General features: G+C 42.3%; 1 protein-coding gene across 1 annotated transcript; it reads right to left on the reverse strand.

The window, feature by feature from the left end:
• Positions 1 to 2,959: 2,959 nt before the first annotated feature.
• On the reverse strand, positions 2,960 to 19,464 carry FAM241A (family with sequence similarity 241 member A). The gene is made up of 2 exons (XM_082282628.1): positions 19,292 to 19,464; positions 2,960 to 6,721 (listed from the first exon to the last, which is right to left on the reverse strand). Exons 1-2 carry the CDS (start codon positions 19,397 to 19,399, stop codon positions 6,476 to 6,478), a joined length of 354 nt encoding a protein of 117 aa, XP_082138754.1. The 5' UTR covers positions 19,400 to 19,464; the 3' UTR covers positions 2,960 to 6,475.
• Positions 19,465 to 25,954: the final 6,490 nt, after the last annotated feature.

Genomic DNA, 25,954 nt, shown 5'->3' on the forward strand with positions numbered 1-25,954 from the left:
AGAGGCATAGAAATTTTTGTTCCCTCAGTAAAACTGCATCACCACGCTTTTCCTAATCTTATTAGGATGAGGACATGACCGTGGGATGCCAGACAGTATTTGCACTCTTAGCAGGAAGCAAAGGACAGTTATGTGGGTGTCCAGCTGAGTCTGTTCAGCAACACAGAATGAACTAAGAGAAATGCCTGAGGAAATCAGGTACTTGGCTATGTGAGCTCTCATTTAGCACCTAAAAAGATGCATAAATACAGAAAGTGACAGCAAAGGAAATGCCAAAAACATACTTGAAGGCTTTGTAACATCAGCCAGGTAGCATTAAAGACACATCAGTCTCCCCCTGTGACCTGCCATTCCACACTCACAGGCTACCTTCAGCCCCACTGGTAACAGCTATTGACAGAGGAGTGGCTTTCAAGAATTTTGGACTGATATTACCAGCTTTTAGAAAGGACAGGAATGAAAGAATGATTTAAAACAATAAACAGGCAAAATATTCAAGATAAAGATTTAATAAGCCAAAGCACTGACTCAAATTCTATCCAAGTTGAGAATTCCTTTTACAGACCAGGATTTTGGCTGACAAAGAACTTTTCTTCATTAATAATTCATTTCCTTGCCATGGACTTCTTGCACCTAGGAAGTATGTTCCAGCTAGCTTGAGAAAGATTGCTACATTAAAAACCAGACAATTAATTTATGAACTAGGGCAGAAGAATGGTCACTTTCCACCACCATTGTGGACAGTATGCAAATACATGTATCTTGTACATTCATCACCCACGCATCAGTTCACACTTTTTTTTTCCTCTGAAAGGAAGTCCCCAGCAGTGTGCTAGAGACTAATTTGACACCCTTCTCATATATATTAATTAAACCCTCATCCAAATGAGGACTGGAAGATGAGCCCTTTTCCTCTGTAATGTTTTAAAATGCATTAAGAGTAAATGGTACAACTGAAAGATGCCTAGACGCACACAGATGGGTTCCAGAAGCAGAACAATCTGCTGCAAGCAACATTCATTCTGAACACAAGGTGATGCACCAGGACAAGCCAAGAAAGAATGGTGCTTAATTAAATGTCATTAAATGAACATAAAATCTAGACCCTGCACTCTGTGACAGCTCTGTCTCAAACACTGTCTGATCAAATCCCTTGGACTGTGGTATTACAGTCCTTCCATGCCACTTGGACTCCAGGTATTTCAGCAGTACTGGGAGCCTGCTGTACCCTGGGAAGGAGACAGTTCCCCTGAGGCTGCAGCAAGAGCAGCTCCTGTCACCAGAAGGGCTTTATCCAGTCACACCCCTCCTGCCACTTGAGGGGGAAAAGGGGATGTGTCGTTCTCAATAAATTGGGAAAAAGTGTATCTTATCAGAGCAGCTTCACTTCCCTACTAATTAGAAAATACATATATAGGCTGGGGGGGGGGGGGGGCGGGGAGATAAAGACTTGTGACAACTGCACACAAGACACAAATATTATCTGCATAGTACAAGGCTAAAATTTGAAGACCAGAAGCTTTCATTCAAGTTAAAACTCACTATTATTAGTCCAATTCCCCTCTCCTATTCTCATCCCCTTTGGCTCCTGTGTGTAAAACAGAGCTGATGAAAGCTCAGTTTTCCTCAGAGTAAGTGTAGAAGGAATACTGATGGTTTCATAAGCATTTGGAGACATTCTCAGAAGCAACCAACGCATTGGCAGAAGTTAAGGGAAGTTACAAGTCCACCTGTTTAAGCTTGAAACAACCCTCAGCTACATGCTGCTTGACCCATCCATTCTCAAAATCCTGGTGCCAACCTCCCAACAGCTCCTTACCCTACACATTTGTAACATTCACCTTGGTGATTGCAAATCACAGTTTGGTAACCACCACCTAAACCAACAGATAGGCACTGTAAAAAGGAAGTGACTGACCAGCATATACATCTTTTTAAAAATCCTCTCTCATTTCCTCTCCTCTGGTGTTACGCAGGCACATAGGAGAACAAACAAAACACCAATCTGAAAATATTTTCTGTCTAGGTAGCTTCAAAGAAGACTGAATGACAAAAAAGCTTGAACCCTTAGCACAAACTGTTCAGAGTGAACACCTCTAGAGAGGCAATGCCAAAGTGAAAGGAAGAATGGATAAAGCAGGTAAGCTGCCAGTTCTGGCAGAGGGGAGAGGCTAAGAAGTTCCCAAAAGCCCAAGATGGAAAGAATCAAAGCCAGCTTGTTTTGAATTTGCATGCACCCTACAAAAGGCCTGACAAAAACACTTTAACTGAAATAAAACCTGAAGGTATGAATTTATTCAGGAATGAGCCTTATTTCTCTTGTGCACATTCACGAGCAAGAGTTTAAAGGACCAAAATTCAACTTCGCTGCTTAAAAAAAACCAAACTGCTTAACTCACTGGACATCCTGAGCAACACAGATATATGTGTCTGCTTCATGTGGCAGAACAAACACCTTTCTGACCTGCAGAAGCAAGCCAAAACAACAGTTTGAACTAGATTTGTTTTCAACCACATAATGTTCTATGTGTATCTAAAAAAAACCAACTGAAAACACCCAAACCTTTCTGTGGCACAGAAATTGTCACTTCAAAGGATTTTTCACACGCATGACTACATCTGGTTCCCTTCAGAGGCTGCTCTGGATGCAAAATGGATATGCTGTGAAATAAAAGCTACTTTACACCATAACATTGCCATAATTTGTGAACATCTAGCTCTACTATTTATTTTCTTTTAGTTTAGCGTAACTTGCTGCATACAACCATAGAGACCTGATGCAGTTTATTCAGGTCTTGTACTGCAGTTTTTCTCTGCCAGCTGCAAGTTAACTGATTTCAGTGGACATCTGAATGCTGCCCCATTTCATCTGGGCCTACCACGATATTTTGAAAGGATCCAGATCCAAGTGACTTTGAACAAAGCACCACAAAGAATTCAGAGATCTCATTGATGGCAATACTTTTTATTAGAAAGAGTAACAAAGAGCTTTCTGTAGGATTCATTCAATACAGAGTTTTCAAGAAATATGATTTTTCCTTTTTATATGGACTATTTTGATGTGATGATGTTTCAGTGCAAACAGGGTTCTCCAAGATTCTCCTGCAGAGCTTCTCTGTACACACTATTTCAAACATTTATGCATTTGGCAGGTGTGAAACAGTACTGAAGAGTCCATCCCTTAAAAAATGGAGGTTATGTAAAATGCTTGCAATATCACACTGACCAACAGGAATTATATCATTTGTTGTTTAACACAGATTTAAGGGACTTAATTCTTTAATACAATCCTACACACAGATGCATAAAGGTGCTTTCAGTTCTATCAATAATAACAGTAATATGTAACAGACATAAATAACACTATCAATTTTTACTATATAGACAACAGTGAAATTGTCTTTTTTTAGATTACCCTTCTGCTGTTTTATCTAGGGACATCCTTGGAACACTTGGTGCTTCCTCTTCCTTGCAACTTTGTCTGGATGGAATGAAGAACACAAGCAAGGACTGTTCACCCACTTCCCCCTCACTTTTGGCACACATTTATGATCACATTTCTTTGGACACATATACGCATCGTTTCACTGCATTCCACTTTCCACTCTTTATGTCTGATTCTATCCCAATTCTCCTTTTTCCTTAGCTCCTGCTGTCTTCCCTGCCAATGAGAGGGAGATAGTACAGTAATAGCACAAAATTAGGACAGACGCTTCAGCACAAATTCTTATATACAAGGGAACATATGAAACCAAACAGGAGAGGGGGATCATCCATGCAATACATTATTTTTCTTTTTCCATTTTCAGCCAACCTAACACCACAGCATTATTTTTTCAGGTTTTTAAAAATTAAAAACTTCAATAAAGGACAAGACATGGAAAGTTACCCCTAAGAGAAACCACCTAAGACATTCACTAGACACAATCTCAGCCCCAAAGCTACCTTTCCCCATAGTACATGTACACAAACATGAACATTGAACAAACAACTGAATTCATGAGTGCAACAGTCACAGTTCTGCTCATACTGAAAGGTCACATGCATATAAACAATGTCCTCACTGAAGTTGTTGGTCACACCCATGATCCACTGTTCCCCTTCCTTATGTACACAGCAAAATCAGCACTTCAAGGAAATACCACATGCCATCTCACAGCACAGTATCTTTACACAAGAGAACTACTGCAACAAGGATATCACAGACACACTTCTTCCTATGGGATGAAAGGAATTAGATGTGATCCTTTGTACAATAACTGGATTGTGAGAAGAAATTTTTTTTTTAACTTTTAACAACAGGATGCTTTTGTAATAGAGCTCTTATATGGGAAAAGAATACACATAACCCCATCATTCTATCTATAGAAATAGGCAGAGATGTAAACAGATGTTCTCCTTCTAGGGGACTTGAAACAAACCCAAAGGTTACCCCTAGGCACTTTTGAGTATAGAGCTCCTGCCTCTGAGTTCAGCCTGTACTTGCTGTTTGCTTCGGGACTTCAAGCCGTGAACACCACCACCCCCCCCCAGTATCCAGAAACATCTTTTGCTGTCCAATGTTTCCCTGCCACCATTGTAACTATTTAACCAGGTGCCAATCAACACTGGTTGCCATCTAACTACACAGCTGGGCCTCAGTCCTGGTGCCCTGAAGTCCTGCTGGTTCAGCAGAGTCTCTTGAATCCACAGTCAGGGCCATCCGAAGATCCAGACAGGTGACCTGCCCCCTCAGAAGGAAACTGCTTGTTCATTAGAAAAGCACAGAGACATGTCTACAGATGGCATTTCAGTACAGAAAGACTTGAGAGCAGCTGGGCTTTCATGTTCACTGCCCTAAACAACCATTATTTCCTTAACAGGAAAGTCCATAAGTACTGGGGCCAGGAGTCCTGGAAATTGAGCCTAGCAGACAACATGATCCATGCATAAAACTGGCCTTTAGAATCCAGTTGCAGGACTGGGACTATAGAGAAACATCCCTTAACTTCAAAAGTCTTTGAATAAGACAGCATTTTCAACTAATTTATTGTTGTAAAAACATTTAGGAAAAAAGTCACTGCAAAAAGTTAAGTAATTTACAGAAAATTTCACATCTATTACATTTCTTTAAGCAAATAGGTAATTTCACTCTACCATAGATGAAGCCAATTTTGCATTTAAGTTCCTTACTACAAGTAATGTACAGCAAATATTAAATTGGTAGCCTATTTAGCAGTAGTAGTAGTAAAGTAGAAGTAAAGATTCTGTCCCATTTTTCTGTTTCCCTTCGTGAGAAGAAGAAAACTTGGAAATACCCAGCACACCTCTGGCGTGGCTACTGGGGAGCTGAGTGAATTTTGCACCCACTCTTGAATGTATATAACCTACCCTCTAGGTTGGTGGCCCATGACATATACCTACAGGCAGGCATTTTTGTTGCCTAGTATGGAAAGGAACCAGTTAAGACTACGAAATAAAATCACAATCTGGTTTCAACTCCATTCTTGCCTTTCATGAGGAAACAGGTCCAGTTTGCTGAGGTGCACAAAGCTTTAGCTCATGTGGGCCCACACTGCCGCAAATGCGGGGACCATTGAGAGATCTGGTCTGATATGTGGTTGTTCAGCCACTTCTCATACCACCCAGAGGAAGCAGACAGCATTCTAGCACTGCTGTCTGGAATGGCAGCTCTCCAACACTGCAGCTGGAACTACCTACAAACTCCATGAATTATCCAAATATTTATCTTAAGAAGGAGGGCTGGGGGAAAGAGCAAGTACAAAAAATAAAGAAAGAAAAATAGCAGCAGGAGCTGAGTACATTTCCAAAAAACAAGGCAGAGCTACATTAGACCACTTGGCCAATGTAGGACTGCAATTTCTCCTAAACAACAGCTGAAGTCTTGTGTGAAGTCACTAACATTGGTATAAGAGCATTTTGCTGGTACAGCTTGTTTCCTGGGGGAGAGCTTACTATTAACTACACTAATCAAAGTTGCTTTTGTGTCTGGAAATTGTATTCATCTTGTGAATGTTTGTCATTGCAGGTTTGTTAACAAACCTCCCTTGTGCAGATTTAGCTTTTCGGCAAAACACTAACAAATTATGCAGATTCAGGGAACAAACAGTGTATGAGCCCCCTGGCAGTGAAACAGAACACATCAAGTGTCCTCTTAAAACCAGACATGAAATTTTCACTGTACAAAACAAGAACATGGGGAGAGGGGAGGGGAAAATGAAAAGCCAATCCTTCAGCTAAGGCCCCAAGAACGCAGAAAACAGTACATTTCACACATGTCCTTTTTTTCCCCTTAAAAGATGTAGTAGGGCACTGCTGATTTGGTGTAAAATGCATAACTTTAGTCCCCGTCATCGGAAGTTCAGCCATTTGAAGCACTGCAGCTTTTGATGTACCACCCATTTACTTAAACACATAAATCCACTGACATAGTGACAGTGTTGAAATACATAATGCAAATAGCATCTATAAAATTTTACTGTTGTACATAAATAATGACAAGGCACAGAACAGCCACCAGTCCAAGAGCTTGTAGGCCAAGAAACCAGAGCATAACCCAGAAGAATATAATTATTACGGGTTCTACTATCCGTTCTCCAAAGTACATCCTTGTGAAGCCTATTCTGATAAGGCTTTTGTTTAGTTCGCCAAAGAGAGTCCCCATCTTTTTATAGTCATCTATCACAGGCTCTGTGGTGTGGTTCCTTTGCTCTTGCTGGACCTGCAGATGGAAGACAAAAAGAGGAAATATGTTGTACAATTTTATTACTGTGATTCTGAACAAGTCTCTCATCTGTTTCTATTTGAATGCATAAAACTAAGACACACATGCAATAAATCCACTCCTTAAAACAAGAGATTGAAAATGCTACATAGCTTGTGACCTTCGTACAATGTTAAGGATGTCATTTGTCCAAACTTGGGACATCTGAAGTGGTGCTACAAATATATGACAGCCTGCCTCCCCTCCAGATACCACTTTAGAGGGGGTGTAAAGCTCTCCTGCAGGTCATACATCTTACCTGTCTGCGCAATCTGCCTGTGGTTGTCAGGGCAACCACAATGGAATGAGATACCTCTAATTTCAGGGAGGGGATTTGGCTGAATTATTTCCAGAATATCTTCAGAACCACAAGAATGATACCAAACTGTTAAATGCGAACTATGAAGTATTTTGCACCAAAGCCCAAGGAACTGAAGGGCTACTAATTGCTGCTGAAAGAAGGGCACTGGATCCGACCAGGAAACAGACAAACATCTATCCTGATGGTGGCGTAGGAAGCCATGCAAGTCAACCAAAGGAAGACAGACCCAAGGACTGCACAGATGCAAAGTGGTGGCATAAAGAGTAAAGGGAAGGAGAAACAAGTTCTGGACTTTTTGTGAAATAAAAAATGGCAGAGTAAATGCACAGGAAGGCAGAGGTCCGTCTTTAAATGAAGATGCCACAGGTAAATATCACTGCAGAAACCACGAATGTTTCAACATGTAAATTGTAACTAGATTAGAGCTTGAGATCCCATTTCTCTTCCCCAGTGTGCAGAAATTCTTTGCACAAAACCTTATTGCCTTGTGCTTGGGTATGACAGGGCGAACATGCTTTCAGGATGATTAACATGAGTCTTCTAATGCTTCCATTAGGCAGCAGTGAAAACACATGCAGCAGGTACTCATAAATAATTCCGTCAGCTGATCAATAGGTCCTACAAAATTGCCCACAAGCTCTGTGTGCAATTAGTCTACTCCCAGATTCAAAGCAAACATGTTCCATCTTCAAGGATGAAAGCTATTCTGCATCCCTTGTTACATGGCATGGTCTTGGTAGAAAAACAGAAATTCCCTTTCATACCAGTGCCAGGCTCTCCATTAGAGAGCAAATAATAAAGTGAATTCCCATTCTTACAGAAAAAACATGCAGCAAAGACCAAAGGAAGCCAATATTGTTTTTCTAGGCCACACTTTAGGCCACCATGCAGAACCTGCTGGCTGAATCCTCTGGGTAAAGCTCTACAGCTGCTGCTGAATAAAAAGCCCCAACAAAACTACAACAGTCCCTCAGCTGAAAGTACCTGGAATTTTTTTTTAAATTTACTTATTCATAAAGAGTCTGGTTTAAGCTTCAGTACTGAATCCCAGAAAGGGACAGGTGCGGGAAGCCTAAATAGCAACATGTTCATAACTAATTCATTATTAATAATCTATTCACTCTTTCTGTGGTTCTACAGAAGAGCCTGAGAATAGAGAACTGCAGTCCTGGATGTTAAGCCTCTTGTGAGCCCCTGCAAACTTGGCAGGGCTGGGAACACAATGGAACTCTCATCTGTCCATTCCCAAAGAGCACAGGGAGACAAACAGACCCTTAGCCTAAGTGGTATACTGATCACAACTACTAGGGGAAGAGAGAAAGGATGTGCTGGGAAGGGAAAACACATTTATTTGCTTCCTGCATGCAGAGACTAGAGGGAGCATGTGATGGATGATGGTGGAGGGGATCAGAGTGCAGCTCATGTCAAGCGGTGCAGAGACCACTTCTGAGAGAACAGTTCAGAAATCACTGCATTTCCTAGCCATGGCCAGGGCAGCCAGGAGGCGGAAAACACATCATTTCTTTGCCTGTGGCTAGTTAGTGGTACTCAGCAAGGTCCTGGAAGCCTTTGCACAGAGCAAGTGCAGCACTGGCCAGGAGGCCACCAGCAAGCACAGCTCTGCAAGCTCCTCTGCAGCTCCCACTGGGCTAAGCAGGATTAACCACACATGTCCATGCCAGTGACGTCTTTCCTGCTGTGTGCCAGCTGTAGGACGCACAATTTTGCTCGCAGCCCCATTTGCTTTGATAAGCTAACAGCAAGAATTTGCTCACTGTCTCTTAAGCAAGGTACAGAGTAAATTCCACCTCACTTAGGCTGTCCAGGTCTTTCTGATTTTTTTTTATTACCCCTCCCTCACCTTCTCAAACAATGGTAGATTCATGGATTCTAAAGCGATTACACACAGGGAGCTGCCAGGCACAGAGACTGACAAGTGTATGTTTAATTACGGAACAAATCTCAAGTTATTTTTCCAAATATTTTTCAGTAGCTTACAAAACCTTTCAAAATGATCATGGAAATTCTCAAGACTTCAAAGTCTGGTTCTGTTAATTCAGGCTAAGTATATCTTGCTTCAGGCAACTCAGCAAAAAGCAAGTGAAGCTCAGAACAGCTGATCAGTCATGAAACACTGATGGCATATTTTTCTTTACTATTGCATAATATTTCACATGCTGGACAAATACATTTCTTCAGAGGTGTAGCTAAAACAGAACCTTTAGGGCAAATGCCAGTAATGTTACAATACTCCAGATTGCTAAGGAATAATAAATACGCTTTAACATTGCAGCTAGAATTTCTCTCGCTAGCTTTCAGAGCAACAGTAAAATGGCATGCAGTCCTATATATGTGCCATAGCTCTCAAATCATAACCTCAGAATAAAATTCTTCATTTTTTTCCCCCCAAAAATACTTTTCTAAACAATTTTAGAAATTGGCCGTCTTCAGAGAACACAGAGTTCCCAGCTGACTCTTCAATTTTTACAGAACTATTTTCATAGGGCTATTTTCATACTAAATCTTGTTGAATCAGCCTGAAGCTAGACAGACACTACCATAACAGACAAAATGCAGAGAGAAAAATGTACCCATTCCGAGCAGCTGCACCCCCCTGCCTCTACAAAAACTTCCACTTGTAAAAGCAGAAGTTTCCGTTTCAAAGTTGCTAGTTTTAAAAATCAACAACCCAGCCTAAGCTTTATAACTTTTAAGAATCAATTGTGTATCAAGAGGGAGCAGAGGGAATTTCGTGACCTGCCCTAGCCCCAGAGAAAACATTCTTTCCAGGCCTTCCCAGCCGCTCTTCTCCACATAATTAACATGTGCTGTGCAGTGGGCACTCCCAGACTTCATCTTCTACAATTCAGGAGGGAATGTAAGAGAGGGCCACTTCATTTGCACTCATTTGTTTGCCTTTCCTCCCTCTTTGAAACACAGGAGAGATGAAGAAATTCAGAGGGACTAGGGAACAGGAGTGCAGCCAGAGATCTAGATGGATATAGATTAATACACGCCCGAAATATCTCCTGGAAAGAGAGGAACAGCAGTACTGTCTCCCAGATGATAATTCTCTATCCCCCTTCTTCCAACTGGCTGAAAGACACTTACCAAATACATAAATATGGTATTATTCCTGAAGGAGAAGAATGAGGCTTTCCTAAGTGAGTAAGTCTAAACCAGAATGTATTAGAAATGCTGATTGCATTTGTTTCCTAGCATAATGTTTCTTATCAAATTACTCTAATGAATTACTTCTTACTGTAATTTAAATTAATTTTACATCAATATAATTTTATTTTAGACTTACTGTGATTACCTAGTCTGAATCTACTCTGTCAGTTTGAAACCATTCCCCCTTGTCCAATCCCTACATGCCCCTGTAAAAAGTCCCTCTCCAGTTCTCTTTTAGGCACTGGAAGGAGCTATAATGGCTCTCCAGAGCCTTCTCTTCTCCAGGCTGAACAGCCCCAACTCTCTCAGCCTGCCTCAACAGGAGAGGTGCATCTTCATGGCCCTCCTCTGGACTCATTCCAGCAGGTCCGTATCTTTCCTATGCTGGGGGCTGCAGACCTGGATGCAGCACTCCATACTCAATTTCGTATATGGTTTCTACTTTTTTATTTTAAATTATCTGAAGTTAAAAACAGAGTTATCAAACAGAACAGAAAGGGAAACATCTGATCTGCTCCACCGCTCGGCACGCACAAACAATGTCCTTCACGAACCCATTGCTACCCGAAGGTTCCCATCAAACACCACATTTCCTCTGGTCTTTTCAGATGTCTGGTATTATAAAATTTCCCTCCCAATTCAAAATGGCACATTTTCATCAGCAAAGCCATTGTCTGCCGTCTCCTACTGTTTACTGGCAGAAACTCAGAACCTGAAGATCCAAACTCTGAGAAACTTTTATACTGAACTTTGTAATTCAATTTTCCCCTCTGCTGTGGCCAAATGGCCTAGGGGCTTTGACGCTTCAAGGAGAACCATGATGGGCCCTCTCAGATCCGATGCAGGATGCCATAAAACCACCTTTTTTCAGAATGAAACTCTGTGAGGAAGTGACAAGTTCCATCTGCTTCCAGAACAGCTGATGCTCCTACATCTCTGAAGTGCTTCTGAAAGAAAATCCCCCATGTGATTGAATCTTTTCTTTGACTAGCTGTGAAACAACAAAGAAGGTAAAGTCCTACTCATCCTACTGAACCCAACTAACATCCAGTTGTGGCTTTTCCAGTTATATTTGTCATCACAACACAACACACAAAATTCCCTGTGTTCTGACCACTAACTACCCCTGCTTATGGCAAACTTCCACACATCCACTGAAACTCACTGCTTCCTGAACTCAAGAAAACACATGGTATGTCACAAGCAGAGCCTGCTTCACACCGGTCTGACAGGACAATCTTTTTCTTGCTTACCCCCTTCCTATCAAAGGGTGTTTTGACCAGGCAGTGAAACATAAGATCCCATCAAAACATCCTCCCCCCAGAAAGAAGCCATCTTTGCAATGAGTCATACGTTATTCCCTAGGAGGGATGGATAAAGTCAGCACTGAACTTTTCACAATGGCATAAGACTGATCCCTGTCTGCATCTCCTATGTGTAATGTAGCCAGTTTAAGGTCTTTTCCCCTCAAATTGCTGGGAGCACACAGCTCCCGCACCTGACCATTTGCAGATCACACCAACTAAGTTTGCCAAACCCTTGGAGGACGCAGAACACAAATGGATCCAAAAGGGACACAAAACTACCCTACACACTTGGGAAGTTATTTTCCTGTGGCTAATAAAAAATAGCATGGGATGACAGATTTAACATTTATTTTTTCTGCTGGGAGGATGGAACAGCTCTAAAGTAACTACAAGTTTCAGTTCTGTAACCTCACCCAACGTGGGCATGTGGAGAACGGGTATAGTTATGGTTTTCCAGGCATCTCTCTGCTGAAGCAGCAGCTTGGTCCAGAGTTTTCCACACTAAGACTAAGAATCTTGAGATGGCATCTTTCACTTGGGATTTTTTTGTGGTGTGGAAAAAATCCCCCAAGTAACTGACTTGAGTGAAATAATTGGATAAAGTTCAACAGTCTTTGTTCTGTGTGAGGAGGGAATAGATGAACATAAGGAACCTGCTCCACATGAAGATTCAGGGCGTTTTGATAAAAAAAAAGAAAATAAAAATCCATTCAACTGCTCTGAAGGTACAAGATCTATCAAAGCAAACCAAGTAGCATTCTTCTATTTTGTCATGACTAATGAATAGAAGAAAGCTCAACAGTCTTCTCTTGCTCGAACAACCTGAAAAATTTCCACCCCACACTCAACAACAGCACCAGATTGGGTACAAGTCCGTAATTGCCTCTTTTCTTGCATCAATTGCCTGAAAGGGCATTAGACAAATGTTGAACACCAACAATGGAGGAGAAAAGGCCAATGACTAGGGAGAATAACTACTCTCCATGTAAAAGCTTATGATTTTACAGTCACAAAAGTGCTGCTGGGCAAAGAAGGCAATGAGAGAGGACATAAAGGTATACACAATGTTCACCTCCAACACAGAAAAGCAGCAGCGTCTCCAAATTGTTTGACATGCCTCAAATCACAATTCATCATATGTACAATTATAAAAGAAAGAAAAAGGATGGCATATTTAAGAGAATTATTTCCACATTCGATAAAAAAGAAATCCCTTTTGAGTTCAATAGCAAGCACGTGCTTAATGACATATAAACGAGATGTTAAAAAACCCTGTAATAAAGAAATGCAGGGATATCACATTTACATACCCATCTGCACATTTCATTTTTTTCCAAGTGAGAGGTTTTCTCGGCAGTATTTAACTGCTCACTATCTATTTTACTCCAGTCCTGGTTATTTTTACTCCAGGGAACAGGTGGTGTGTCTGCTAGCTGAAGCCCACAGACACCTAAATGTCAAAAAAGCCAGTGAGCTATGACTTTAAGAACGTGCTTACTTTCAAAAACATAGGAGTATTTTTCAGTAAGTTGGGACATTAACATTCAGAAGAGAGTGCCTCAGAGTTATCTTTTTTAGAGGATGCAAACTGAAACTGAAAATACTCCAGGACCACTCTTAAGAAAAAAAAAAAAAGAGAAGAAAGTCAGCAGATGACAGAGACCAGGATGGAAGAAACCACAAGCTCCCTCCCCTCCAGAATAAGGGCCCAACTTCTGCTGGGTGCAGATAGGGACACACCAGCCAATGCAGAGCTACAAATATTTGATAGTTGGGTAGCCAGACATGGAAGTCCTAGAAGGAGGAACGAATGTCCCAATCTCGCCAGTACTCAGCCACATGACCACCCAGTGTACTGCCATGGAGAGGCTCTGGCGATCTGCAGCCAACAGCAGGTTCCCAGGTCGTGGCCCCTCTCTCTGCAAACCCCAGCCCCACCCCATTGCAGGGCACCAGCATAAACCCTGCTGATGCACTGGCCGGGCGGGTGCCACCTTTCAGCCTCCCACTCCTCCACACATGCAAAACAGTTTCGTTACTAGTAACACTTGGCATCTGATCAGGATCTCACCCTACCTTCTTGTACTTAAAAGATATCTTACGTTTAATTAAAAGAAAGTGAAATTTGCCCAAGAAGGGCAAATGATCTTATTGGAAATGTTTATGATTCTCTTTCTTTTTACTGCAGGAAGAGAACGGTACCCCTTTGCATCCTTTACTAGCATAAACCTAACAATTAGTATTTAACCTTGTAAATGTAAGCAGTAAAAAGATCTTGATATTCAGCCAACAGACTGATTAAGATAACAAAATTAATTTCAACTGTCTGGAGAAAAAAAAAAAAACCAAATAACCCAACAACCAACCAGGTTCATTTCTCTAGGCTAATTTTAATCTGATATGTAAGTACAAAAAGATCAATAGATTTGGAAATGCAAAAAAAAAACCAAAATAAACCTCAATTCCAGATGAAAAAGAAGACAGAAAAAATGAAGTTTGACTTGTTCCTCTGGGGAAAAAAAAGCAAATACAAGAAAACTAGAAAAATTCTTAATACCAAAAGTACTTTACAGCAGCTACCAATAAAAGCGACATACTTAGAGGAAGTTTAAACAAAAGACTGCAAACTAAAGATTGGGTTAACATTCATTTTACAGCAAGAATCTAGAAATCATTTACAAAATTGAGACAAGATGTTTCTATAGAAACAAGCAACAACACAAGAAAAGCAACAGCACTGGATTCCCTTTAGTCAGCTTTTACAGCAACTCAAGTTCAGAACCAACAGTTACTGGAACAAGCTCCAAAATACCAGGAGAGGTTTTGTGTTAAAGAGATAAAAAGGCTTTTCCAGATACTTCAACTTGTGTATGGGTGGAACAGAGCTTCAAGAAGAACAGAGGCTTCCCTTGATAAGCACAAAAAATGACCCATCATTTCAGGAGGAAATTCTCCACTAATACAGCACCAGATGAGAAAGTGTGAAAGCCAGGAACCTGGCACAGGAGAGTCCACGGGAGAGGGAACCTGCCTGCCCCTGTGTCAAGATCTACTGCCCCTCTCCTCCACTTCAGGATGCTGTTTACACTCTTATGCTCCTGCTACTGTCCCTGTAACTTGATCCCACCCATGCTGCAATTTTACATAGAGACTAGATCAAATGCAATATCTAATCCATCTTTTCATTACACCTGCAACACTTAATTTCAACTGGATTTCATTTATCAAGGTCCCCCACTAAAACCGGTCAGCTTGACTCAGCAAAAAGGTTTGCAATCCCTGTACATTCAGTGTGGTATCAAATGCACTGGCTTGCTGAAAAGCAACAGCTGTTAATTTTGCCTCTTTTAAAGAGAGGATATTTCTATTCACTTCTATCTCCAGAATACTTTTTTCTTTAAGAAAGTAGGATCTTCCCATCATTCAAACAGAGCATATTATCCTATCTATTGTAGGTGCTACAGGTATGTTTGAAGGGTTGGGCTTATTTTCTTCAAATGATGTTAAGCCCCAGAAAACTTAGTAATGCTTTTTAGAAAGTTATTATCACCTATTATTTTATAGTTATGAACCTCTGCAACAGAGTTAAATTATATGTAGAGCCAGAACAAATTCGGGATTAAGTCCTCCTTGTCAGGTATGACTACTTTTGGAAACAATTTCCAACAACTGTGAGCAGGAAAAACCTATAATTTTCAGATTATCTCAGTGTGGAATAAATTAGAAATAGCTTTCCAGCCTTAGGCACTACAAGTTCCACATATACAAGTGTACTTTAAAACATTCTTGGTCATTACTGACTTATGACTGAAATTATAGCATTCTGAGCAACACAGCACACATCCACCCAACAGTCTAATGAAGATTTTACACAAGGGATACCACAGGTCTGTTGATATCATTCTCTAGCTCTGTTTCTGCTCATCCTCCCCATTCTGGAGAAATACTAGTGATACTGTGAAGTTGTTAAAAAAGTTCAGGACTTGAACTTAGTTAAGACACCCACATCTCCTCAACAAAATTCTCAATTCTTAAAGCCCTTTTTTAACAGCACCTCTAAATCTGAAGCCATCTATTAGAAGATTAAATACTCCACTCACAGCCATAAACCACTGTTCAAAATAATAATAAAACATCCCAAAGGCTTAGAAAATCGGGTTAATGAAAAGGTAACAGTCTATGCTAATTTATCTACTTGCAAATACATGCATCACATATTAACTCTCCACTTAAACATTCTCTAGAAGCCTTGGTTTTACACTTGAACAGCACTGTGGATTCTCTGTATCCTAAACCAGCGTGGAGATCCTGGCGTCACTGAAGCAACTGGGAATTGTCACTGCATTCAACTTCAATTACAAGGAACTAAACCCCATTCCTGCCCAGACAGGGAACAGCCCACAGTTCTCAGTACAGAAGGCAATAACCGTGCCACAGCTGTCAGGAACTCCACTGTGACACACGGCTTGGCCTCAAAGTCCCTATGAACAGACAGGGTGCTGTGCATCCCACTAATATCACCTCATGGCCTGCTGCAGAGCACGTGCAGGATGCAAGCAATGCAAATGCAGGACTCCTACATCAACTTTTATTAATACACGCTCAAACTTTTCTATTCTTATTTAATAGTTTAATTTATAGGTGTTGATGAGATTTAGAATGCAGTAATGTGACAGTGGCTAACCTATTTTAGGAAGTGGGTTAGAGAAGGAGGTTTGAGCTCCTTATCTCTAGTGATGCTGAAAACACAGGACAATTTATGTGTCTGACTAACAACTATCAACAGTTAGGAAAAATTGTGAACTTGTAGGGCAAAGCAGCAACCTACTCCCATGGCTTCAGGAGCAGCTGAATCTTAGTGTGCCTTCGTTTACTACTTCTGAACCCCAGCACTGCAATACAGGAGAGGTGGAAGAAACCACCCAGGTCCTGCAGTGCTTTGAAGACTAAAGTAGGTGTAATCACCTTTGCATGCAAACCTACAAAGGATATGAATCAAATTATCATCCAGTTCAGCTTTCAAATCTAATTGCAGAAGTAGGTAATTCTACAGTCTATTGCAATAATGAATTCCAAAAGCTATGTATAGCATTTAGTTACATATCCTTCTATTCTTTCAAAAATGTACCTGCCAGTAATTTCATTAAGCATGCCTGTGCTGACACAATAACAAGTTTCAATAAAAAATTAAAACCAGAGGGTTTGGCATTATTAAATAGATTTATTTCCTACAGAATACTCTCTCTTTAAAAAAAAAAAAAATATTAAAGCGCATACACATCATTATTTAGATACTGCTTGTCAGGAAGGTATTCTTTTAGTGTTATGTTACATGGTATGACCTTACACATACTGTATGTATTTTGCAGGAAATGGGAAAAACCAAATCACACCCAGGTTTGCAGCCCCAGATTCTCACCTTTAATGTCCCTCTCAAAAAAAAGGCCAAAGGATTTGCTCTCATGCAGGCTTTACTTTGCAGCAGATGAGAGAAACAGGAATTTATACCAGCACCAAAGCAGATTTTGACTCCTTTCTTTTGCATCGCTCAAATCATTAAAGTGGCGCACACATTTATAGTTCAGGAGAGAACATAGAACAGGAAAACATGGGCTGAGGACCAGAGTCTGTGTTAGCAGTGCAAATACTCTCAGCAAACACAGCGACAGCGCTGGGCCTCCAAGAAGGACTCCAATAAGGACCTAGCCTGGAAACAGGATCCCTGCCCGTTGGAACGGCAGAGGTCAGCAACAATTCCCCTCCCCTGCAAAAAGGGCAGGGGAAACCGATTATTTTGAAAGAAAACTGAACACACTCACGAGAGCAAAAAAAGGTACAGAGCTTATGACAAGGCTTGGTGACACAGGAGCCCCTCCAAATCAAGCTACACGTTTATTCTTCTCTTGAACAAGAGAATCTGGGACTCTCCATCAAAGTTTGCAGCAAGTATAGGTACCACCAACTCCTTGCGTCCTCCCTACACATAAAGTACTACTACTTATTTATCCAATTATTATTATTTTTACTGTTATTTTATCCAATATTTATATTCCCTACGTATATTAATTAAAGGCAAGTGATATTCCTTATTTCCAAATCTAGTTTATTATTTGCCCTCAGTATGCAGAAAAACTACTCCATGCTATGACAGTGAAATATATCCAGTAAATAGGAAGGATTTTCCTCTTCCTTGTGACCTATTTAAAATTTCTGCTTTGCTATCCTATTGCTACACCCCAACTCATCAGAAAGGGCCGGGATCACTAACTGTGCCTGAGAAAAGTGGAAAGAGAGTTTGTCAGTCAAGTGTGGCTGTGGCAACCCAAGCAGTACCTTTACCAGTTTCATGTGAAAATGTGTTTAGGCAACACTGGAAGGCAGTTCTTGAGCCTGCACCATCCCCTGAAACCACAACACACCCGTCGCTAAGAAGCAGTTGTAAACTGCAGGGAAAAGCTCCTTGGTGAGGAATTACAACTAGTTTGAGCACAGTAATACATGAGATGATCTAATACAACTTTTTAACCTCTCTTTCCAGGGAGGACAGCAACCAGAAACAGCAAGTACTCCTTACTTGCCTCCTGTGATATCCTGCAGGAGGGCTTACAGACACAGAGAGAACTCTGAGCCTCTCTTGGTGAATCTGTCCTTACCTACACTCGGACATGTGCTCTGCTCTGCCCCATTTTTCTAGAGAAAGGGGCAGGAAGATGCACCGACTTACGTCAATGTGACTAAGTGAATTCTCAAGTACCAGAATCTTTCAGAGCGGCCCGCTTCTAGGTGTAATGTCAGGCAAGTACTACCAGACGCTTCCCAATATTGAACTATTTCAGTTGTGACATGGCTCACTTATGCTTAAGTAAAGAGCATCTTACAAGAATTTTCAACAAATGATTAACGAAATCAAAACCATACGGAAATTACTTCGGGATATGCTCCCGCAGCTGTTTGCCCCTGTGTAATCATCAGTGCCAGTGCATTTCAGAGCAGATCATTGCATTCTACTACTATGTATGAAAAAGGTTGTGTTCTTTTTTCCTTTAAATGAAACATCAATAAAGGTGCATTAAGAGCACTGCCTTTGTCTAAACACCGGGACGATGCTGTCTGCAAAACAAAAGAGTGCCTGGAAAAGCAGTTTACAGCTAACAATACAATAGGGAAACGGCTCCTTTGATTCCCCAAGCAAAAAGCCCACTTCCATGCCATAAAAATACAAATCCTGAAGCAGACCGAAAAAAAAAAAGAGGTTTTTTTTCCTCCAATTAAAATATATTACGTTTCCTAAGTAATACAGAGACGAAAAGCTTAAAATACTTAAGTGAACGACCACAAGAGCTGCACAAGTGGGGAATTCCGCGGATGGCAAGAACACCCTGGTTATTTCCAGCGAGATACATGTGGATGCCGTGCCGGGACTACCCTTGTACATCTGCTCCCATTTTCTTCCAGCCAGACTAAGCGTCCCGGCGGGAAGAACGAGGGTCAGGCGGGCCCACTGGCGGGATACTCCAGCACCACGCGTGGGCAGCCCCACGCAGGTTGCATAAGCCCCGCCGCAATGGAGCGTTACCCGGGAGCGGCTCACACGAGTGGGCTGTACCGGGAATGCCATGGGAGAGGAATCAAAAGGCGTCTCCGCTTTTCTGTTGCTGCCCGACGGCGCGGGCAGCCCCGGAGCCGCGGCCCGCCCTCCCAGACCCCTCACCGGCGGGCACCCACCTGCTCCTCCGGGCGCCGCCGGTGCCGGGCGGCCGCCGCTTCCCGCTCGCATTCCCCGAGCGGCGGCGGCGGCGGTGGTGGCGGCGGGAGCTGCGCCGCCGAGCCCATGGCTCCTCCGCGCCGAGCGGGACCGAGCGCACCCGCGCTCCCGCCTGCCGGGGCGGGACGGGGCCGTCACGGGGTCCGGGGGAGCGGCGGCAGGGAGGGAGGAACGGAGGGAAGAACGGAGGGAGGGCGGCGCCGCGGGAGCGGGGGGCGGCCCCTGGCAGCGGGGGCCCGGGGCGGGGATGGGGGGTCCGGGGCGGGGAACCTCGTGGTGCCGGCTCCCGCTTCTGGCCGGGCAGCTGCTCCCTGCTTCTTAAAGCAAAACATAAACCACCCCAAGCAGCCGATTTCTAAAGCTTTTGTTAAAAGCAGGACGTGCCAGGTGTTAATAAAGCGTTAATTTTAGCACCACTCCTCGTTGGTGTGTCCCCAGGGAGGAACGGCTGCCTCTTGGCAGTGCGAGATGTGGCATTTGCTGTTCCTCCCTCGGGAAAGAGGAAACGCTGGCCTCGCTCTTCCGAAGCTGTTTGGATCGGGTTTTCTGTTCTTTGAAAGGAACTAATACACACCAGGAAGTTGGAAACGCAACAGCAGACCCCGAAGATAAGACTTAGTGTATGGACCATGCCGGCGGAGGTTTAGATTGGATTTTAGGAAAAAATTCTTCACTGAGAGGGTGGTCAAGCATTGGAACAGGCTGCCCAGGTGAAATCACTGTCCCTGGAGGCATTAAAAGATGTGTAGACGTGGCACTAACTTGGCAGTGCCAGGTAACAGACTCTGTTAGCAGACTCAGTCATAAACGTCTTTTCCAAGGGATTCTCTGATTCTGTGTTAATGAACTGCCACTGCACAGGGCAGTATGCCTGGCTCCTTCTTTAAGCACCACTGTCCCTCTGTAGAGAAGCCTCAGTCCTGCCAACCCTGCATGCCTTATGCATTCTATCCACCACAGCACAGGAAGGAGGGAGTCTGAAAGTGAAGCTGGATTTCAATGTGTAGCATTCCCAAGCTGTGGTGTGACCACTGTTGTCATCTTCATGCATCTTTTCTCCTCATCCAGTTCAAGTATTACTGGTGGCAGGTGCGCTTGATTCAGTTTTCTTTCCATAAGCCATTAGTGGAAGTGCTAACAGGTTGCGTAACAGTAGGATTCAGTGGAAATCAGACATTCGGATTAATATTACATGGCTTTCTGGTGGCTGGGTGTGGATTCCACTGTCATTTGGAGAAAATTCTACCTGGTGTTTGCTTTTCCTGTCATTATCGCTGGGCAACAAACAGCAGTAGACATAGCACACCTAAAACCATCACAAAGAACCACTCAGTGCACTGCGGTATAGTCACACCTTCAGACTACAAGCAAGTGTTCTTCCTGAGTGGGGAGCAAGACACAAGACACTGCACTAGCCAGGCCCCTCGGTTTGGCTCCAGGGGCTGAGGGCCAACACAGGGACAGCTGGGACTGGGCACTGGGGGAAGGGGCCACTGCTCTGCCTGCTTTGCTTTGCTTGGCTGTGGCTTCTCATCCTGATGGAACAACTGGCCCAATCTGCTCCCCAAGGTTCAGGGTGGCCAAAAGCAGTTTGCCTTGAAGACCTGACTAACTGCTTGCCCAGAGTTCTCATCCATGATCTATTTGTTTGTTAGTATTTTTTTCTGAAGAACAGGAAGAGGCTTGAAGAAATATCACACTGTTTAGACAGCGACCATAAACTACTGCAGTCCTGCTGGCATGCAAAATTACTGGACACAAGAAAAAAATCCTATGGACTTCACCACCAAGTGCTGCGGTGATATATCTCTGTGCAGAATATGACTGCTCAGCAGCAGTGTAGTAAAACATCCTCGAGGTTCTCTGCTCCGTGGGCGATTTGTGAAGAAATGAAGTGTCACAGATAGTACTGACATTCTGTAAAAGCCCTCTGGAAAAAAGTCTTAGTTAAAGCATAGATTAGGTGTCTCTTTCAGTGAGCTTTTTGGTACATTTAAATCCATAAACCTTTGCTGGTTTGTGGATCACAAAAACATGCATTAGAAATTTTTTAGAAAAAGTTTATGCTGAGGCCACCCGTGTCCTTTGCAGCACAGCCTCTGACCCCACTGCCTCTTGGGGACCAGTAACCATTCTGCGAGAAGTAGTAAAATGTATGTTGGCTGGCTTGGTGCTACTTTTTCTTCCTTACTTATCTGCAGTCCCCCTGGTTTGATGTTATCTCTTTGTAGACAGAGATTCTTCCATTAATTCTGCAGTAAAGGAAAGTTTATCATATTTCTTAAAAAGCCACACTCCTTCCTACTGCAGCTGGCAGCCTTTGACTGCTTCTTCACATTGAGCAACTCAGTGCACTGGAACTGCCCCTGGCTCCCTGGCATTCTCCATTTGTGAAAGCACCTCTGGGGTAACAGATCCAGTGCTCAGGAAAAGGACAGGGACTCAGAAGCCCTCGGTGAGGTCTCTTAGGATGCATTCACCATTGCAATCTGTGCAACTTCACTAACCTCAAAGAAACCCGTTCCCCTCCATAGCAAATGCTCACAGAGCAACCTTTAGCTCTTCTTACGGTGAACTTTCTGAGGCTTCATGTGCTCTATGCACTGGTGCCTGGGTCTGTGAATTTAGCTGAGCTGCTGCAAACTGCTCTGACTGTTTCTCTTTTGGCTTACTGAAATTTGGATTTTTTCCTGACATTTGCAAGTGTGTGGTAGCTTCATAAGGATCTAATCACAAGAACAAGCTGAAGGATCTGTCAACAAAGGAGATCCCCACAATTTAGCAACTTTCCTTTCAAGATCACTGTCTGAGGGAACTTTCCCACCCCCCCAGTGCCCTCTGGACATGGCTGACCTTCTGATGGTGCCTCCTCCCAACAGCAATATTAAGTGATAGGCAAAAAAGCAATGTGCCAAAAAAAAAAAAAAAAAAAAAAAAAAAAAAAAAAAAAAAAAGCAGAGATGCAAGCTTAAAGGGCAGATTCTGCAAAAATAATTGTTTTGCATGGGGTAACTTGTAGTTGATTTGTAAATATGTGTACAGTCAACATATCTCCCAAGGAATACAGAGAGCTCACCTTGCACAACTCTGTTTTTTGGGGTCCCTAAGGAAAGTCAGAACCTCATGCTAAAAATGTGTAAGTAAAGGGGTTTTGTGAAAAACAGGTGCTTGCAGCTGGAGGAAGACAGAATGCCGCAGCTTTCAGAGCCAGGGCAGGCTGAGCCCACTGGCCTTGCAGAAACACAGCTCTAGGCTGCAAAACACAGACACAGCTGGAACGAGTGGGATTAAACTCCCTCTATTTGCCTCTAGCCAAAGCCAATAGTAGGTGGTGGGGAGAGAGTAACAGATGCTGCAGTGATACTTCTTGAGAGTATTCTTGTGGCTTCCGGTAGTCACAGGTTCAAAGTCTTCCTGATCTCGTGTGTAGAGTTGGATATTGAGAACAGTATTTTAAAGGCAGCAGAGGAAGGCATGCTACCACTGGGATCACATGCAGCTGAGTCACACATGGAGCTTAGACTGGTCTTGTTGCCCAGGGAAATGTATCCCATTCATCCTGCACTTTTATTTTCATGCTCCTAGCATTCACTAATGTCTGCTTAGGCTGCTGTCATGGCTAGGGCAGGGAGCCCCCTCTCTAGGACATCAGCTGCTCCTGCCTTCAGGAGTTGCCCATCCCAGCAACCTGCCTAAGGGCATGAAGGCAAAGCTGAAGCCTGCCAGAGTGCAGTTTGATGATACGACAAAACCAGGTTTTGGCCACTTAATTCCATATCAGAAAGGACATCGCCATGTAGCACACAGACACAGCTTCCTAGTTCAAACAGGTCAAACATTTTTGATGGATTAGTATTGTGTATAAAGGTCTTATACCAGAGCAGGCACTGTGTGTCCTCTCTCCCACCTGGCAGAAAGCTGGCATGAACACTCACCATCAGCCTAAAATCACCATAAACTAGCCAATTCAAGAGATACACATTTGTGTGCTGGCATCTGCCCCAGACCAAGCCTTTGGATTTACTCCTAACACAAAACTCATCCTTGTGGAGACTCAGAAGGGACAGAAATTAGATACAGTGTATGTCCAGAGTTCTCACCTGCTTGCCACCTGCCACTTTCTATCAGTGGCAACTCAGCTAACTTCCTTTGGTAAGTATGTGGTTAAGAACTTCAGAAAAAAAAAAAACCACCCAAAACTTTTTTCCCCTCTTTATATGCATCCAACAGATAAAACTGACTTCAGTATGAGATTCACTCAGGTTGCTGACTGCAAAGTTTAATCCAAATCTTTTCAATCTCCAGAGTTCATCTAAATATTAAAAGGCTTGGAAAAAACAGAGGTTCTTTAAACCTCTGTTAATGGAAACTTTTGTCATAACTGGTAAAAGGTCAATGTGGTTTTATACAGTATAATGGATTTACTGATGAATGGAACATTTCGAACTCTCTGATGGGTTTTATCTGCTTTATATTCCAGATGTTAATATAAGTAAATTCTCTAAACTCTCAGACAATTTGTCCAGTATGACCGTGCAGCTTATGGTGGTCATTGCAGCTCTTACATGGATTTTTGAAGTAAAGCTGTTAAATTCTGTAATTTCCTTAGATCCTTCAAGCATATTAAGAAATACAAGAAAGGGCTTTTCCAGCACCAGATACAAAGTGAACTGGAAGAAATTGGAATTCAAAACATGAAAATATATTAAAGGATACTGAATAAAAATGAAATGAAACAATTAATTTGGTTCCTTCTTCTTCCATGTATAATGACAAAAGGACACTGAAGATCACTTCACATTAGCAATATCTATTCTCCAACAGTTGATATGTGTCATGCAATCTCATTTAAGGGTCAAAGCAAAATATACATGGGCTCATATACACAGGCTCAGAAAAGGAGAAGCAAAACTAATGGAGAAGTTCTATTACAAGAGGTCACCTGGAGCACTCCTAGACATTGCAGGGTGGTTTTCTGTAGTACCTTTTCTAATGCATTTGCCAGTGTAATTTTTTCTTTTTAAACGTTTCAAGTAAATTCTGCCATTTCCCTTGGATATTATTTCACAGTATAAAAAATCTGACAAAAGGCTCTTTCCTGGCTATCAAGTCTAAAAATTCCCTTTTTATTTCATTCTATTTTTAGGTTACATTAATATGTCATCCTTGATGAGAGGCTGATTTTCTGCATAACCTGCTTGAATGATCAATATGTACCTCCACCCTATTAGAATTAGTAGGCTTTCAAAACAGAACCTTAACTTTACTTACTTCAATTGCTCTGGTCTTTTGTAATTTATTACCTTTCTTCTTGGCTACCACCTCAGAAGTGAGTTTTGATTTTTTTATCTTGCCATGAGCCTTTTATAAGTATTTACTCCACTGCAGTATAAGCTCAGAGCAGGCAAAAAATATTTGGAAAGTGTATAGATGGTCCAAATTCACAGCCGGGTATTTATGTATTACTTCAGGACATGGGAATATGGGTCCAGTTTGCTGCTTGCTGCCACTTACAAAGCTCTTGTGCTTCCAGCGGTTTTCCACAGGAGTAGAGCGTTGCTTTTGGTTTTGCAGTGCTTTTTGCTGTGTTGCATAGCAATAAGACTGTTCTCTCAGTTCAGCTGTAAGTTGAAATAAATCTGATGGGGTACTAATACGATGCTTTATCTTTACAGCGCCACCACACCAGTTTCACAGCTCCTCCCTGCCTCTCCTTTCCTCATCCATCCTGGTGGCCCATTGCCCTCCCACAGCTGCAGGTACATGGAGAACCCTGCTGTGGGCCTGGAGAGAAACATATTGGCCAAGTATGACAAAGAGCTTGTGATCAGTCCTAGCCCAGTCCTGCAAACAGTTTTGTTGCCACTAAGCCAGGATGGAGCTTTGAGTCATAGGAACAGAAACAAATGGCTCAAGGCATGAGAAAGAGAAGGGAGAGGACAACTCCTTAATAAGGCACTGGTGCTGAACACTCCACACTGAATCTACGACCTCATCCCCAACATTTAATTATGCTTGCTCTCCTCCACTGAGAATCTTTGTGTTTACATGAAAAAAAAGTCTTTGTTTTGTTTTTGTTTTGAGGACAAGGATATTTTGCCAATGAGTACTTTAATAAGTATGGGCTTATAATGCAAAATTTGTTCAGCTAAAATAAACCGTAAGCTTTCCTTAATGTGCTGTCATTTGTCCAAGTGCAAGTAAGGACAAGCCAGAATAGTAGGCTGCTGTCTGGGGGGTTTGTGTGTGCATGTGGGTTAAATCTCATGGGGACAAATGAATTATGGTTTTAAACAATTCTGAGCATTATAAAACTAAACTACGGAAAGAGCCAAGGGGATATATGCCAGCAGAAGAACCCTTTCGGTTAAAACTGGGAAATATCACCTTAATTCCCGATTAAAATCCTGAGTACCCAGGCAACCAAAAGTGATTGTGGTAGCATGATTTTCTCAAAGAAATATCAATGCGTATATATGTACATGATAAGGAAGAGGGATGGCCTTACTCAAAGTGCTTCTCTGAGAAGGCTTTCTGGTCCCCCAGGGTGGGCAGATGAACATCAGGAGAAAGACTGACGGAGTCCCCATACAATTAATGTTTTGCTTTTAGCCAAGCAATAG

The sequence above is a fragment of the Coloeus monedula genome, assembly GCF_965178545.1.
Source record: "Coloeus monedula genome assembly, chromosome: 5".
In the NCBI taxonomy this organism is placed as follows: domain Eukaryota; kingdom Metazoa; phylum Chordata; class Aves; order Passeriformes; family Corvidae; genus Coloeus; species Coloeus monedula.